The sequence below is a fragment of the Vigna radiata genome, chromosome 7, assembly GCF_000741045.1.
Source record: "Vigna radiata var. radiata cultivar VC1973A chromosome 7, Vradiata_ver6, whole genome shotgun sequence".
Lineage (NCBI taxonomy): Eukaryota > Viridiplantae > Streptophyta > Magnoliopsida > Fabales > Fabaceae > Vigna > Vigna radiata.
In genome coordinates this window covers 47,916,155-47,933,118 of record NC_028357.1, presented here as the reverse complement: position 1 = coordinate 47,933,118, position 16,964 = coordinate 47,916,155, and the positions used below count along the sequence as shown (strand labels likewise).

The following is a 16,964-nucleotide window of genomic DNA, read 5'->3' as shown; positions in this document are numbered from 1 at the left end:
ATTTTTTTATAACAGAATACCGTAACCACTTTATTAATTTGTGTAAATTTATTTGTCAAAAAATAATTGTTAAAAGAATTTTTTTCACACTTTAATAGTGTTATTTAGGAAAAACATTAAATAGTACTATTAATTTCTCGTATTAATGTTGTAAGAGCCTTATTTTTAAAGGCCATTGGGCCTTAGGAAGGGCAGTCAGACCCATCAAACCAAGGCACTTGAGCCTTGAGGGACTTAGCCAAAAATCAGGAAAACATTTCAGTTCTTCCTTTTCTCTCACTAGAACCTTGCCCTAACTCAAGTGCTCTGACTTCTCTCTAGGTTTCCAGTCATTTCCACCTATTGAATCCTAATTTGGTGGGGTTTCCTTGTTCCTGGAGTCAAGAGCTACGAAACCATCCGATTGGTTTTGTGTTCCAGCGGGTAAGTAGATTTTTCCTATTTTCTTTCACTGTTCTTGTCCTAGGTTGTACCATTTTCTGATTTCCTGTGCCCTGTGTGATTTTGTCTTTCATTCTCGGTTTATTCCAACTCAAAGAGCTAAAGTCTATCACCTATTTGGTGATTTATAGGTTTTGTACAGTTTCACACGGTGTAGGGGGTACTGTTAAAGCATCTGTGAACTGTGTTGAGCAACCCACCAGGTAAGGGAGCTAACTATATAAGTATTTTGTTGTTCTGATTAATTCCTGAATTTATGAGAAAATATGTTGAATTGCGTTTGTACACTGGTTAACTCTGTTTTAATGCTCTATGCATGTTAAATTTAATTGTGATATATTGTTTGATATTTAATTGTCTCTGTTTTAAGTATTTGGTCTTGGAATGTTCTGAACCTTTGGTTCATTCTCTATGTTTGATTGTGATTGTTATAATCTGCCTGNAATTGTGTTGATGAACTGAATTTCATTGAATTGATGATCCTGGGAATGATTCCTGTTTATATATTGATTATGATGTGCTCTGAATGAATTTGATGAATCTGGTTGTTGGAATAAGTTGGGGGTGATACTGATTTGATGAAAAAAAAATGGGTTGAATGTAGCCTCAGGTTCTGTGAGAGGGGATGTATAACTTTGGGAATTAGGAAACTAAAAATAATAGGATAGTTGATTAAATCAAATAAAAATACTTGGAACTTGTTGGGAACCTTCTCTGTTGGTAGGATAGAGAGAACCTAAAAACCAGAGCCACACATCCCTGATCATAGAACAGCCCTAGCCTGGTCCAGTCAGTTGCGACTAGTCATATGTGTTGGTGTAGAAGGTGAGTCTGATGCGTTAGACATATGTTCTCTCTCCGGTGATCAATTGGGGTACGAGAAGGATGGGAAAAAATATAGAGTTCTTAGGCTAGTTATATAACCAGCAACGAAATTGGGTTGTGTTGGGTTGGTAAAAGAGGGAACATTGTAAGTTATTTAGAGATAATAAATATGATAATATATTATATTATTAATGTATAGATTATATATATATATATATTTTATGAATCTATCAAAAGAATAAGATGCAAGCTGTTTTCCTTTTTTTATTTATTTATTATTTCATTCAGTATATTAAATTTGTAGTGATAAAATTATTTTAGTTTTCAGAGATTATGCTATTATTATTTTTACATATAATCCATGATTTTTATCTTACTGTTTGGTATATATTATTGTTTGGTAATAACATGACAATATCGTCTATTTGAGATGATTGGAAGTGGTTGTGGAGCATGTTCTGTTATATAAGATTTGATATTTAAGGCTTAAATATGTGGGTTGATTATAATTCAAAGGTGTGTGAATTGGGAAAGACTGAAACATGATTTCATGGTTGCTTATAGTAGTTTCAAATGTAGAATCTCTTGGTGAGATTCTTAGTGTTTTAAAATGAAAGTAGGGGCTCAGCCTTGAGAGTCTTTCTGACGCTTCAATGGTCAATCAAACTCACTTAGAGAGGTTGAACCATGTGGTGAGAAGTAGCAGGAGGTCCTTAGTCTTGGGGGCTCCCAGTATGCCTCAAGGCTCGGAACGGACTAACCTCGTGAGTGTGGCAGGGTGGGGAACTCAAGTTTCATAAGTCACCACGGGTGCAAGACTCGCCATAGCCCGACTCTCATTTTAAAGTCCGGACGAGTCAAGTCTAGAACTTCACATGTTTAGGTTGTATGTTATAAATCTGCTTTGCTTTCTATTCATTTTCATATTATCACATGAGAAATCTATTGTATGTTTCTTATTTATATAATTAACTCACTCTTGCTTTGTTTGTGTGTGTTGTATGTCTCTCTTTTGCAATGATCATCCATTTTTGGATGTGAGCAGAGGAGAATGAGGTCTCAGTGGAAAACGCCCTGGAGGAGAACTAAGGCACTGTAGCGGCCTAGATCTTTAGGAATTTTCTTATGCCCTTTTAAATCTTCTGTATTTTGAGATACTAAGAATTTTCACGTTTTAATTTCTTCTAAATTTCCTGGATTACTGTAATCCTAATTTAACTAATTAAACACTCTTGACTGCTTTCTATTATCATTTATGCTGACGTCTTAAATTATATAAGTGTATGCTATATTTTGGGATGTCACAATGTAAAAGGATTTCATCCTTCTAGTTTGTTAATTTATAGCAAAGGTAAATTATATAAACACCCAAAATTAAGGTTAATTATATAAAGGTCTAAATTACAGAGTATCTAATGATGTAATCGGTGGTAATAAATAAGATTGAATTGCTACAATTGGAACCAAAATTTTCAAGTGTCAAAATCTATTGATTTTTCAAACCGCTATGTGTGTCAAAAATGTTTTTACACGAAGAGAAAAAAAAATATTTTGACCAGATTTTTGAAATTTTTTTATCTGATATACATGTTACATGTTATTTTTTTATTAATTTATTATTTATTTGTTATTATACTTATGTACTCTAAACTCAATGAAAAAAAACATTGTATTAATGTTGTCAAAAAATTCACCTTAACCTACCATTATTCTTATCCCAATTAACCCACCCAGAGTTTGTCCAATTCTTATAAATGAGATAGATTAATATCAATATTGTCCAAATCTTACTTTTTATCTAAATTGTTGAATGTTTATATTATATCACATTAACATGAACAAAATATAAATGAAAATTATATCACACTGACAAACTTAATTATAAATGATAATTTTTAAATATAGAAATAACAATTGTTAAAAAAAATTCTCTGACAGTAAAAATAATGTTATATTATCCATCAAGCCTTTGTATGGATTCTCTCTTTTTCTAGATTTATTTAAGCACAACAATCAAATAATATTATGATTGATTTTGATGATTTCAACCAACTATCTGTGTTTAACATTTTTTTCCAATCTCTTACTATCAAAATTATGATTTTATTTATAAAATTAATTCTAACATTTTTAAAAATAATAATCATTAAATATAACTTCAGTTTCATATAAATCATGATCATATAATAAGAAATATTAGTTTTGTGGTGGATAAAGATAATTATCTGGCACGCATCTCTCCGTCCGATAATCTTTCGCGTCACGCACTTCAAGACTGCATCCTCAAAGAAGGATCCACTCCCTCCGTCTCTTCTTAAGCTAACTTCACATTTTCAACCATCGAATCGGGTCAAACATGGATCGGCAATCACCGGAGAAACTAATACTAGTGAACCGCCACCCAAACGGCGTCGCACTGATTACGATCAATCGTCCAGGTTCTCTAAACTCGCTGACCCGGCCCATGATGGTGGACCTGGCCCAGGCGTTCAAGAAACTGGACCGGGACGAGTCGGTGCGGGTCATCATATTGACCGGGTCGGGCCGATCGTTCTGTTCGGGCGTGGATCTCACGGCAGCGGAGGACGTGTTCAAGGGCGACGTGAAGGATCCGGAGAGCGACCCCGTGGTGCAAATGGAGCTCTGCCGCAAACCGATAATCGGAGCCGTGAGAGGATTCGCCGTCACCGCTGGATTCGAAATTGCCCTCGCCTGTGACATCTTGGTCGCTGCCAAAGGATCTAAGTTCATGGACACTCACGCTAGGTTCATTCCCTTTATCCTTAAGACAAATCGACTCTTCGGATTTTGAACACGCCCCTTACCTGTTTGTTGCAGGTTTGGGATATTTCCCTCGTGGGGTTTGTCTCAGAAGCTTTCGCGCATCATTGGGGTCAACAAAGCGCGCGAGGTATCTCTTACGGCCTCACCTTTGACCGCTGAGGTGGCTGAAAAGCTGGGTTTCGTGAATCATGTGGTTGAAGAGGGTGAATTGTTGAAGAAAAGCAGGGAAATTGCTGATGCTATTGTCAAAAACAACCAAGACTTGGTGTTGAGGTACAAGGCGGTTATCAATGATGGCATCAAACTTGATCTTGGCCGTGCACTTTCCCTTGAAAAGGTTAGTACTCTGTTCAATTTGTCTCTACCATTATATGGTACGGATTTAGTGAAAAGATTGGTTTGGTTCTTTGGTCTAGAGCAACACAACAATTATCTGCCTCTGTTATTCATGTTGATTGTTGCTTAATTTCTAAGATAGCTAGAAGAATTCTAATGTATCCATTAATTGCTGGTCCCTGTAGTTGATGTGAACTTAACATGGAGTTAGACCTCAGTATACTAAAAGTTTTTCATAACTGCCGTAGAATTTATTACTTTATGTATAAATTAATTTATTAACACTTTTTAACTTTTATATTAACTAAACTAATTGTAGTTTATATTAAAAATCATTTTTATTCTCTCCTTAAAATATTTGTGAGAAAACTTATAACATCAATAAGATGGTCTGTCTTGAAAAGAAATAGACTCAGCCCACAGATTATGAGTGACCTACCTTAACTTGGTAAGATACTGAGACCCTACCCATCTAATTTTATTTATCACAAAGAAATTGTCCCCCTAATGATGGAAATGTTGTTACGGATCCTGAAAACAGCATTATATTGATCAAATTTGACTTTGAAAGTGTAAACTTATTGAAATTAGTTTGCAACCCTTATGGTTAATTTGTCTGACGAAATGCAATTCAGGGGCCTCTGACTCCAGTGCAATTTCCATCAACCTGAGATTAATGTATTGTATCTTTCGTAAACATTGGAAAAGAAAAGAGAAAGGTTGTGTTGCACTGAAATTGTATCGGGGGATTGATTTGTTTGCTCTCTCTTTGGCACTATTTCTTTCCTGATTGTCTCTCTGTCAGCATTATCCATTTTATGCTTCTCTTCTATGTAATCAATGATCTTCCTTGCTGTGGATTTTTCTATTTTCCTCATTTGTGTACATTTTTAGCTTTACACTCCAAATCTTCTTACATATAAACTCTCCACACGTGTAAATATTTTAGGAGAGGGCTCATGATTATTATAACGGAATGACGAAGGAGCAATTCAGAAAGATGCAGGAATTCATAGCTGGTCGAAGTTCCAAGAAACAGTCCAAACTGTAGTAGGTTCTTTATTTGCGCTGATCTTTTGTGCTGTAAATGTATATGATTTTTGTTTTCATTTGCAAAGTTCACGCACTAGCCTAATCTTGATAACCAAGAACTAATTTCTGTGCGACGATACCTTGATGGTCCACAAATTCGGGGTTTTACTAGCATAAATCCATCCGGTATCTGAGAACTTCGACTTTTAGTTACGAACTATGTAAATGTTAGCAGTTCCTTGTTATAAAAATAAATGGTTCAAATTATTTATGTATTTGTTTTCTTATCTGTTATTAGCCCCTTATAAATATGGAATTTCGTTTAATTCCATGACTCTAAGCTCTTAGGATCTATTTTGTAGATAGGAAATAAAATAGGGGAAATTTGATAAAAAAAAATATGTAAAAACGGCAATTTATTATATACTCAAATTCCCTCATTTCATTTTAAAGAAGAATATGCAATTGTTATGGTGAGTGGAATATACTGCAGAAAGAGATAAAAGGAGAGTGAAATCGTAAAACAATAATTTTTGCGATGATGAAAAGGAACAAGAATGAGATAAAAATCAAATGAGTGCGCAAATTTTAAAAACAATTAAATTGCATGAACATTTCAGTCTGTCTAACTGGAGATAAGATCACAATCTAAACTTGCATCATGAACGAGTACAGTGACCCTGTGGTTTTTTTTTTTCCAATCAACAATTCAATCTTATGAAAAAGCCATTATAATAAGATATGCACACTACTTCAATTTAGGTTAACTTTCAGACACTTTCAAGACCACGATTTCTCCCCTCCACCTGGCTAATTTTGTTCTTACCAAATTTCTTGAATCTGAAAGCCTTTTTGATCTTTTCCACTATCTTTTTGAAGACTCCACTTCTTTTGGTTTCAGATTCTTGGCTCTGCACCTCCAATCGTTCTGCCAAACCCTCCAAAGGAGCACCATTCTGACGAAACGCTTCGAAGAGCCGAGGGTAAAGCACCACCATCCGCTCCTTGAAACTCTTCGAAACTTGGACCATCGGAAAACGAAAGTCATGGTAATTATAATACCCAACTCCCACGCGTCCACTCGCGTATTCGCCGCAAGCCGCCAGAATCGAAAACGCCCGCCGGCGAAAATGATCTCTGACGAAGGCTTCGAAATTCCGCGGCGGCCGCTTAAGCAGGTGGAAGGAGGTGACGCAAGTAGTAAGGAAGACGTTCTCGTTGTACGCACGTGACTTCTTCTCCGATGGCACAGCCTCAGGTTCGTTGAAAAATGGTTTCTCGTTCAGAACCAGAGCTTGAATCGAGAGCAACACTTGCAACATGGTGGACTCACTAGGGTCCCACTTCTCCTTCTTTCTCCCGTACCACGTGTTCAACAGACTCAAACACACTTTCCCGTTCGTGTACAGGTTCGGGTTCTGTCTGTACCCGAAGGAATGGTAATACAGCTTCGGAGGGTTCCTCGGATAATCTGAAGGAAACACGATGTCGAAGAAGAAGAGACCATCGTGATACGGTGTGCCCGCAGCGCCTACGATCACAGCCCTCATTAGATCAATGCGTTGCTCGTAGACTCTGACATAGATTGATTCCGGTAAGTTCTGCTGGAGAATCTTCCACTCTTTCACGATGGTTTTGTACACTGTGCTCTTTGAATCGCTGAACCATTTTCCCTTCTTTGAACCCAGAAAATGGTGATCGGAATCGTCTGACACCACGTCGAAGTGCTCGAACTCCGTCGTATTTTCCATCTCTCCTTTTTCTCAAACTCAATTTTCAATAGAAATGCGAATTTGGAGAAAGAGTTGAAAATTTTCTACTAGTCCGTTGCAGGAACTCGAAAGGTGTGATCCGCGTTTCTGGTCTCTAAATCATATCAAACTCTTATAATAATAAGATCATACAAAATATCTTTTTTATAACAAGAATCTTTATATATTTTATGCTTGATAATTAATCCTATTAGAGTTTATCTTTTATAGTTCATTATTACATCATAAATAGTTTCAGTTACTTGACTCTTGTATTTGTTTTTATCACTCTTTTATCTCTTCTCATCTTTCTGTGGTTTGTTTGTACTTGATCACAAAAGTGTACAACAAGTCATTCTAATTACTTAACATTTATCTCTTTCCATCGCTCCTCTCTCTTCTTATCTCCACGTGACTTCTAAATCAAGAAAGTTTCCAAGTCTCATCTCTTTAGATTTTAATCTTTCTATTAATATATACGTATGAAAAATGGGCTTAAATAACTTTTATTTCTCATCAATTTTCCTATATTTTTTTCCGTTTGTTACGTCCAAGTTAATTGACATTTCCGTAACTATAATACTTGTGATTTTTTTATTTATTTATGTCATCAATAAACTTGTTTTTTTATCCTTTTTATCGTTAATTTTTTTTTTACTTCTGATTACAAAAAAGAAATATTTGGTTCCTTATAAAAAACTATATTTTTATTATGATACCTATCATTTATCTATATTTTTAAAGTAATGAATGGTCTGCTAATTAAGAATATTACTAGTTAAATATACATACACATATTTTTAAACTTGTGCCTTTTGGAGAAAAATTAACCAATGTGATGGAACAATGTCGTTTTCATCAGTTTTGCATTTCATATGGTTTTTGTTTTTTTATTCAAATGTGAAATTCAAAAAGAATAAAAGTTAGGATTGTCTTTTTGGATTCTTCATTTTTTTTTTAATTTTACCATTAAATCATAAATGCTGAAGAAAGAGCAATGCAAACTCTAATAGAAAGGAAACAACATTATCTCGATCCATTAGTTCGTTTTCTTAAAACATATTTTTAAGAAGATACGTATCCAATTAAGAATACGTGCAATTAACTTACCATTTACAGTTAAGTATGCCATTAAAAGATATGGAAACAAAAGTCAGAATAAAAAAATACCCTAAAAAACTTATTTAAGGTGTGTTTAGATTGGGGAAATGATTTGAAGGAGTTTGAGTGAATAGATTTAAAAAGATGGAGGATTGTAATGTTGTTTGGATTAAGAAAAAAATGATGTAATTTGAATGAATTTGGGATAAGTTTGGGTATAATATGATGGATTTAATAAACTAAAAAAATGATTTAATAGATAAAATTAGATTATTATTATTTTGAATGATAAATGTGATATAAATTTAAATATAAATATTATTATTACTACTACTATTATTGTTAGTATTGTTATTTTTGTTATTTTAATAATTATTATTATTAATTATCCAGAATTTTATGCGAAATTCACATAAATACTTTTAAAAAGTAATACATTAAAAATATAGAGATGCCCAGAATTTTGAATATGAAAAATAGTTACATTTTATGTGTATACTAGTTTAATTTATAATTAAAAGCTGAAGTATTTAATATATTTTATAATTCAAATATGTAAATGAGATTATAATAGCAAACGCACCATTAATTAAAAACTAGGGGTAAATTTGTAAAATAATATGTTACCATATGCTTTCCCTGCCAATCTTCTCTACAATGGTGCATGTTTAGAAGAAAACAGAACATTAAAGAGGCCCAAAATATTATATCTTTTACAAAAAAAAATACTTAAATCATAATTAAACTTAGTCGCAGCATAACTCCCTCAATATATGAGTAAGTTGCTAAAATTAAGGCTTAAATAAATTTTGAATCTTTAATATATTTGAGTTTTTCCTTTAATAACATTGTAAAAAAAATTATTGATATTAAATTAATCCCTTGACACAGATTTTATTTCCTTGAGATTTAAATATTCACCTGCAAAATTTAAATTGACGACACGAGATACATATCCACAAATAAAAGCATTAACCTATATTATTATGAATAATTACAAAAAATAAAACAGTAATGTGCATCACAAGCATCAATAATATTTAAATTCATCGTTGAAATAAGATTTTGTTTATTGTGAATTATAATCGTCTACCTAGCATAGGGGTTTATGTTCACATGTAAGTTAATTAATATGATGATATACATATATATTGCTATAAATTAAATAAATATGCACATAAAACTGTGGTAATTAAGGCAAACCCTACCATATTTAGAAAAAAAAAATTCATAGCGAGATATATAAATTAAAAATAAATGTTAAAAAATCAAATCCGAATAGATAATGATAAAATATAAATTAAAATATTTGACAAATTAAAATAATATAAGAATTTTAAGCCAAAATAATGTATCGTTAGAACGTAAACATATTAGATAAAAGAGAAATAAAATCAATAAAAACTAAATTCAAACTTCACAATAAAATTTTGCCAAATTAATTTGAGGTAAATCAGTGTGATCTCTGACACGGATGCAAATTTTGATATGTCATAAGGGAAAATTCACCTACAATAAAGTTTAAGTTAATAAATAATAGTTTGTAAGTATTAGAAAAAAATAAATATTAGACTAGTGAACTCCCTGTCTTATCATATATTTATCTGAATTTGTTAATATAATAACAAATAAGATAAGTTCAATATTAACAACAGATTACTAGTGCATCCAATTTGCTATAATATGCATTATTTTTATATTATAATAAATATTATATATATATATATATATATATATATATATATATATATATATATATATATATATATATATATGGTTTTGTTAACTTGCGTACGCCTGCGTACGCCTGTTTTTCAGTTGGTACATTTTAGCAATGTGTATCAGATTTTAGTAGACAAAAATACTCTTATATATAATGAATTCTAAGTTTTAAGGTTAAGGGTATTTTAATAATTTTCATTCTCAAAATTAAAAAAAATAAAAAAAGAAACCCCAAAACGCTTACCCACCTCTCTCATTCATCTCAACTCTTTCTCTTTCATCTCTTTCACTCCAACTTTTTCTGTGTCATCCCTACTCTAACCCCAATTGAAATTTTCATTCTCAAAACTAAGAAAAGAAACCCCAAACCCTTATTTACCTCCTTTATTCCTCTCAACCATTTCTTCTTCATCTCTCTCCCTCAAACATTTTCTCTGTCATCTCTACACTAACCCCAACTAAAAAACACTCATTATTAAACAATTTACTTTTGTAAAGAGTTTAGTCATTGACATATTCACCTTCCAAAAAAAGTTCATTCATAATCTCTTTATTTTCATTATCTTCACTGTATATATTACAGTCGACGGGCACAACTTGCACCAAGACTTATGAGCATCCTTCCTTTACATTATGAGACTACTACTTAACATTGCTCTGTGGCCATTTAATTGTTTTTGATAGAAATTCATTAACTTGTTTTCCTCTACTAAAGAAAAAACAAATCAAAATACAATAAAATTCTCAACGATAAAATTAAACAATAAAAATTCTAAATCTTGAAATTTTATTTAAAATTGTACAAAGGAAAAATTAGGTGCTTTAATTTTTTTATTTATGTAAGTATTTTTTTTTCTCTAACCATTTTATTTAATAATGAGTGTTTTTTTAGTTGGGGTTGGTGCAGAGATGACAGAGAAAATGTTTGAGTGAGAGAGATGAAGGAGTTGAGAGGAATGAAGGAGGTGAGTAAGGGTTTCGTTTTTTTTTTTAGTTTTGAGAATGAAAATTATTAAAATAAGGCAAGTGTTTCTGATTTTTTTTCAATTGGGGCTATAGTAGGGATGATAGAGAAAAGGTTGGAGTGAAAGAAATGAAAGAGAAAGGGTTGAGAGGAATGAGAGAGGTGGGTAAGGGTTTGGGAGTTTCTTTTTTTATTTTTGAGAATGAAAATTATTAAAATATCATTAATATTAAAACTTAGAATTCATGATATAAGGGTATTTTTGTCTACTGAAACCCGGTACACATTGCTAAAATGTACCAACTGAAAAACAGGCATACGCAAGTTAGCAAACCCATATATATATATGTATTATACTAAATAAATATTTAATATATGCATACATATATTATTCTCAAATATTCCTCTCAAATGTAAATTCATTTTCAATAAAATAAATAAATATAAATCTAGACGACATACATATAGATGGCAAAAAAACACATGTCCGTGGGAATTGCGGATTAAACTCGTTATGGATGTTGGTATCCGCGGGTAATAGGTATCCACGGGTAGCGAGTTTTTTAATACCGCTTGTTATCGGGTCGGGTTCGGATAATATAATATTCGTCTATGCGGGTACCTGCTATCCTTCCAAAAGTTGAAATTACTTTTTTATCCTTATTTTAAATTAAGATTTATGATTTTAGCCCTGCTTCTTTTCTTCATAATACATCTCCACTCCTCTTTTCAGCCTCATGTGTGGACAAGCTCCAACAGAGGGATTCGAAAAAAATTTCTCGATCAGGTCAAGACGCACGTTGCACAGTATTTCTAGATCTCTTCCAAATTACTTCTTTTCGATAAGGTTTTGGGTTTGGGGAGGAGATCAATATCTGTGTTTGGTTTGTTTGGGGTTTAGGTTACTTTGTGTTTAGGGGTTTTGTGTTTGGTTTGTTTGGAGGTTTAGGTTACTTTGTGTTTAGGGGTTTTGTTACTAAGTTGGAACATTTCTGCTGCAGAGAATCAGTTGGGGCACACTCACGCTTTGGGAAGGCTAACGAAAGTATTGTTGTTTTGTACTTCAACTTTAACTTCTGAACATCGGGTATATATGTGATGGTGGGTCTGTGATTTAAATCATGTATTGGTATACATCTGAAAATTGGGTCTGTGATGGATCTCGTGGTTTGAAATTATTCTCCTATGAAATACCACTTTCATCGTCTGTTTTGTTTGTTCTATTGAAGCAGGCATGAGAGCAGGTTGGGTGAAGCAGGCATGAGAGCCTTCCGAGGACGAATTTTTATCATCTTCAGGCCTATATGCTTTTGTTTTCATGCGCATATTTATCTTTAAGTGATAATATGTTTGGTTGTTTCTAAATTTGAAGATGTATCATGACATTTCTTATTAAACCGAAATCTGCTACATAACTTTGGTTTTTGAGGTTTTAATAATTTTTTTGTGGAAATTCTTGCATTACATGTGCCAATGATCTATCTTTAAGTTTTAGTTTATATATATTTTTATGTATACGTAAATGAGCATTGATGATTTTCTATAGGAAGAGGATTTTCTATATTATATTATTATTGGTATACACTGCTGTATATTCAATTCAATTGTCTTAATTTTTTTCACTTGATTGGCACCAAGTTTTGCTGCTTGTATTCTTCGATGTCTAACTAAAAGTAAATCTTAATGTTTTCAAGATTCATCATCACTGGTCTCTCATGCATTTTTTTATTTATAAAACTTATAAAATATTTTTTTTAAAATATTCACGGGTTGAAAATGACTATCCAACGGATATCTGGGTTAAAAAAAATCTACGAGTTTTTTTAATCCAACCCAACCTATTGCCATCTCTATATACATATAATAATATTACAATTGCTTATGTGCAAATAGTCAATATATATTATATATTAATAGCTAGTTTCAAATATTATGTTTTTTTATTCATTATAATTATTATAATTTGTACAACATATAGAAAAAATACACTACACGATATATATTACTTTTTGATCAATAATTACCAGATGAATGATATTCCGATGATAATAATATTGTGTTATCGAATATGCGTATTATAATAAAAATATCCGTTAATAAGTATTATAATTTATTTTACTGACAATTTTATGTCATTTTTATTGACATTATATTTCTATTTTTTTAAACTCTTCCGGGAAAAAGTTGGGTGTCTTGAACTTTCGATAAAGGATACTTTTAACTTGAAAAACAACATAACATCATCATAATTTAAATTAATCCAACTGTATAGGATTCAAATCAATTTAAGTAAACTACCAATTATATTCTCTTTACAACCTTCATAACTACTTCAATACCTTATTAATCATATATCATATGCCTAAAGTTATTATAAATTCACATATACTCTTTTAAAAGTGTAATATCATTTTATTTAGATTTTAAATATTAAAAACAAGATATAATGATAAATGTTTGTTTTTTCGCCTATAAAATCGTTCAATTAAAAAAAATCCTCGATTAAACATGAGAAATGATCCATTGAAATCATTTCATCAATATTGGAAAAAATAAAATGCTTAGATTAAAATCTAACTATAGACTGCATCCGTGACCTTTGACCAAAACCCTATCTCTACTATATAAATTTATTATTGCTATTTTCTAGTATAAATTATATAAATTTGAAAGTTGGGGAAAATTAAATAAAGTTATAAGATTTCTTTAGCTAAACTCTTGTGTAAATCTGATATCAACCAAATGAAACTTCCCTTATCAATAACTAAAAAAAAAAAATTACAACAATTAAACCTAGTTTTATTGTAACCCTATATGTGCGAGTTCTGTTGTAACAGTAGAATCCTGTTAAATAGTTTGTTTTAAACCTTAGAAGAAGACCTAAAACCTAAAACCACACTCACTTTAGAAGCTCATGCAATGGTTCAAGAGCGACCCGAAAAACCAATGGAGGCGAAAAAGACCATGGAGTTCGAGCAGTTCGACGTTGTTGTGGACGACACAGACCATCATTTTCGAGATTCAAACGGTGGGAAGGGCTTCAACGATTCAAGGAGTGCACTTTACAAAACCATCATGAAAGAGTGGAAGATTCTCCAGAACAACTTGCCGGAATCAATCTACGTGAGGGTGTACGAGCGACGCATTGACCTAATGAGGGCTGTGATCGTAGGCGCCGCGGGCACACCGTACCACGATGGTCTCTTCTTCTTCGACATTGTGTTCCCGTCGGATTACCCGAACCACCCACCCAAGCTGTATTACTACTCCTTCGGATACAGACTAAACCCTAATCTGTACAGCAACGGAACGGTGTGCCTGAGCCTGCTGAACACGTGGATCGGGAGAAAGGCGGAGAGGTGGAACCCATGCAAGTCCTCGATCCTGCAAGTGTTGCTCTCGATCCAAGCGCTGGTTCTGAACGAGAAACCCTTCTTCAACGAGCCTGGTATGGAGGGTTTGTCGATTCTCATGATAAACGTGGAGAAGAAATCGTGCGAATACAATGAGTCCGCGTATTTTCGCACTTGCAAAACCTCGTATCAACTGCTTCGGAGGCCACCTCGGAACTTCGAAGGGTTCGTGAGTTCCTACTTTCGCGAGCGAGCGGATCGCATAATCAAGGCGGCCATTGAGTACATGAGTGGGCGCGTGAGGATCGGGTATTACTCGTGCGAGTCGGCTCCGACTTCTTCGTCCGGGGTGCATGTTTCGCGAGATTTTAAGCGCTGGATGAAGGAGTTTTCCCCTGACTTTGTTCAAGCGCTTCGACGGAACGGTGGTTCAGCTTCGAACCGGGCTGGATTAACGATTATCGCGGATCACTTTTATGTCTGGCTGGATAACGCCGATGAAGATCGCGTCGATCCCGAGGAATCCCCAAGCAAAGTCGGCGGCTTATTCAAAACGATGATGGATAAGATAAAAAAGTCTTTTGGATTCAAGAAAACTGGAAAAAAGAATGAAGTGAAGGGGATGGTATAGTTTGTAGGTAGCCTTCAAATTCAAATTAAGGGCTTCAAAATAAACTATGTTTATGGTTCTTCATAATCATTAGCTTTTATTTATTCAACTATTGTCAATTGATTATAAACTTTGATTCTTTTTTGGAAGTAAAAAAAGGAAACTGAACATTTTTTTTAAGGTGATGATGTTACACAAATACCACATTTTTTATTCGACACTCACCCAACGTCAACAAAATAACATTTTCATTTTAAAATATAAAATAATTTAGCTTAAGTTAGTCTTTCTGCCAAATTGTTATTAAAATAATTTAAGTCTTTTTTCTTCTCAATTAAGTCTATTTAAAAAAAAATCATTATTTCTTTTAATGTGGCTATGATGTCATATTTATAAATAGATTTTAAATCTAATTTAATTTAATAAAAATTGAATAAGAACATGACAAACTTATTATAATTTATGTATAGTAGTTTGATGTGTTTTTGAAAGTTTTTTTATACAAATGTTATTTTTAACAATTGACATTTTTATTAAATACTTTTGAAATTATTTTTAAATTAACTGTGTACTAGGATCATCGGCCGATTACTTAAGACGAACCAGCTGGCGAAGGTACGAATAGTTTGAAGGGTCAAGGTGAAACCAAGGTAATTAAGATAACGGTATGATTAAGGTGATTGGGTTGTGATTGGGCCTTGATTAAGATTGCCTTATAATACTAGGCCCATATCTAACACTATAAATACATGTCAATGGTACCAGATAAGTAGGTTCATTTATTGTACATTTACTTCTGAACTAAGATATTTGGTCGGACAACCTAACTAACTTAAGTATCGGAAAATTTTCTGAGTAAGAATTGTTGGATCATCACTTCTTCAATGAATAGATAGAATATAATGAAAAAAATAATGAAAAAATTTAAGGAAAGGTTTGTCCTTTGCTCAAAATAAAGACAAACTGGAAAAGCTTGAAAGAATCAAAATATTTAAATTTATTTTTAGAACTTTTTGAAAATATTTAAATTTATTTTTAGAACTTTTTAAGTCGAGTTGCGAGGTCTAAATATTTAATATGAATCATAGTATTAAGATTTTTAGAATCTATTTTCTATATTCCGTGCTCCAGATACTAGATTAAATATCTGACGGAATAAAACCATCTGGAGGAAGACGGATTGCTGGGAAGGAGGCTTCGGGATTAGCGGACGGTACAAGGAGAGGAAATTGTGTAGGTTCGATACTCGGCTTCACACCGGAACAAACTGTAACTACATTATTGGATTCTATTTAAACAAATTATTTTTAAATAAGTTTTTATTAATTAAAAAGTTGAGATTTTAGACATAAAATAGCTAAATATATATTTTCGAAATTTGGAGGAAGAAATTCGAAACTTTAAGTTCAAGAACAAAAGATTTAAAAACAAATTGTTCCATTTTAATTAATTAATAAAAATGTTTGTAAATAGGATTTATAAATATTATTATATTTGTTAAATAAATTTAAGTTTCAAAAATAAGTATTAAAAACTATTATATTATTAATTCATAATTTTTATAAGATAAAAAGTAGTTTACTGAAGTAGAATCTAATAATAATATCTTAGAGTTGTTTTAAAAATATTTAATAAAAATATTAATTTTAATAAAATATCAATATAATATTTGTACAAATTTACAAATATAAATTTGATCATGATTTAAAAAGAGACTATTAGTCCATTAAAAAAAATGACTGAATTCAATTAAAAAATAAATATATAGACTAAATTAAATTAACATATAATATATATTTATATATTATGTACCTTTTAACTTATCCTATTCATACATTTACAATATAAAAATCATATTTTAAAATCAAGATTGTCAAAACAAGTATGATTTTTTTTTTAGTCACAGTAATACTAAATTATGTGATTACTTTTATTATATTAATAATAATGTTTAAATACATAATTTTTTATAATGTTATTTTGGATCCTTCAATATTAATAGTCAAAATCGGTCATTGCTTGAAAATATAAAGAGTTTAATTTTT

The 16,964-nt window shown here is 31.9% G+C and overlaps 3 protein-coding genes and 1 long non-coding RNA gene across 4 annotated transcripts; 3 read left to right on the top strand and 1 right to left on the bottom strand.

The window, feature by feature from the left end:
• Positions 1-135: 135 nt before the first annotated feature.
• Positions 136-2,524, top strand: LOC106768100. Its single transcript, XR_001376223.2, has 3 exons — positions 136-423; positions 573-644; positions 2,312-2,524. It is a non-coding gene; the product is annotated as an uncharacterized LOC106768100 (long non-coding RNA).
• A 942-nt stretch (positions 2,525-3,466) lies between these two features.
• LOC106767021 (probable enoyl-CoA hydratase 1, peroxisomal) lies at positions 3,467-5,685 on the top strand. Its single transcript, XM_014651834.2, has 3 exons — positions 3,467-4,032; positions 4,105-4,387; positions 5,336-5,685. The coding sequence occupies exons 1-3, from the start codon at positions 3,623-3,625 to the stop codon at positions 5,435-5,437; spliced, it is 795 nt and encodes a 264-aa protein (XP_014507320.1). The 5' UTR covers positions 3,467-3,622; the 3' UTR covers positions 5,438-5,685.
• Positions 5,686-5,884: 199 nt separating this feature from the next.
• On the bottom strand, positions 5,885-7,176 carry LOC106767715 (putative ubiquitin-conjugating enzyme E2 38). Its single transcript, XM_014652654.2, has one exon. The coding sequence runs from the start codon at positions 7,167-7,169 to the stop codon at positions 6,189-6,191; it is 981 nt and encodes a 326-aa protein (XP_014508140.1). The 5' UTR covers positions 7,170-7,176; the 3' UTR covers positions 5,885-6,188.
• Positions 7,177-13,915: 6,739 nt separating this feature from the next.
• LOC106766525 (putative ubiquitin-conjugating enzyme E2 38) lies at positions 13,916-14,940 on the top strand. The gene has a single exon (XM_014651246.2). The coding sequence runs from the start codon at positions 13,921-13,923 to the stop codon at positions 14,938-14,940; it is 1,020 nt and encodes a 339-aa protein (XP_014506732.2). The 5' UTR covers positions 13,916-13,920.
• Positions 14,941-16,964: the final 2,024 nt, after the last annotated feature.

Excerpts from the sequence above, each read along its gene's own strand:
- LOC106766525 (XM_014651246.2), top strand. The coding sequence starts at position 13,921 with ATGGAGTTCGAGCAGTTCGACGTTGTTGTGGACGACACAGACCATCAT.
- LOC106767021 (XM_014651834.2), top strand. The coding sequence starts at position 3,623 with ATGGATCGGCAATCACCGGAGAAACTAATACTAGTGAACCGCCACCCA. Across the intron at positions 4,033-4,104 it reads TTCATGGACACTCACGCTAG|GTTTGGGATATTTCCCTCGT; the intron begins GTTCATTCCCTT and ends TGTTTGTTGCAG. Across the intron at positions 4,388-5,335 it reads GTGCACTTTCCCTTGAAAAG|GAGAGGGCTCATGATTATTA; the intron begins GTTAGTACTCTG and ends TAAATATTTTAG.
- LOC106767715 (XM_014652654.2), bottom strand. The coding sequence starts at position 7,169 with ATGGAAAATACGACGGAGTTCGAGCACTTCGACGTGGTGTCAGACGAT.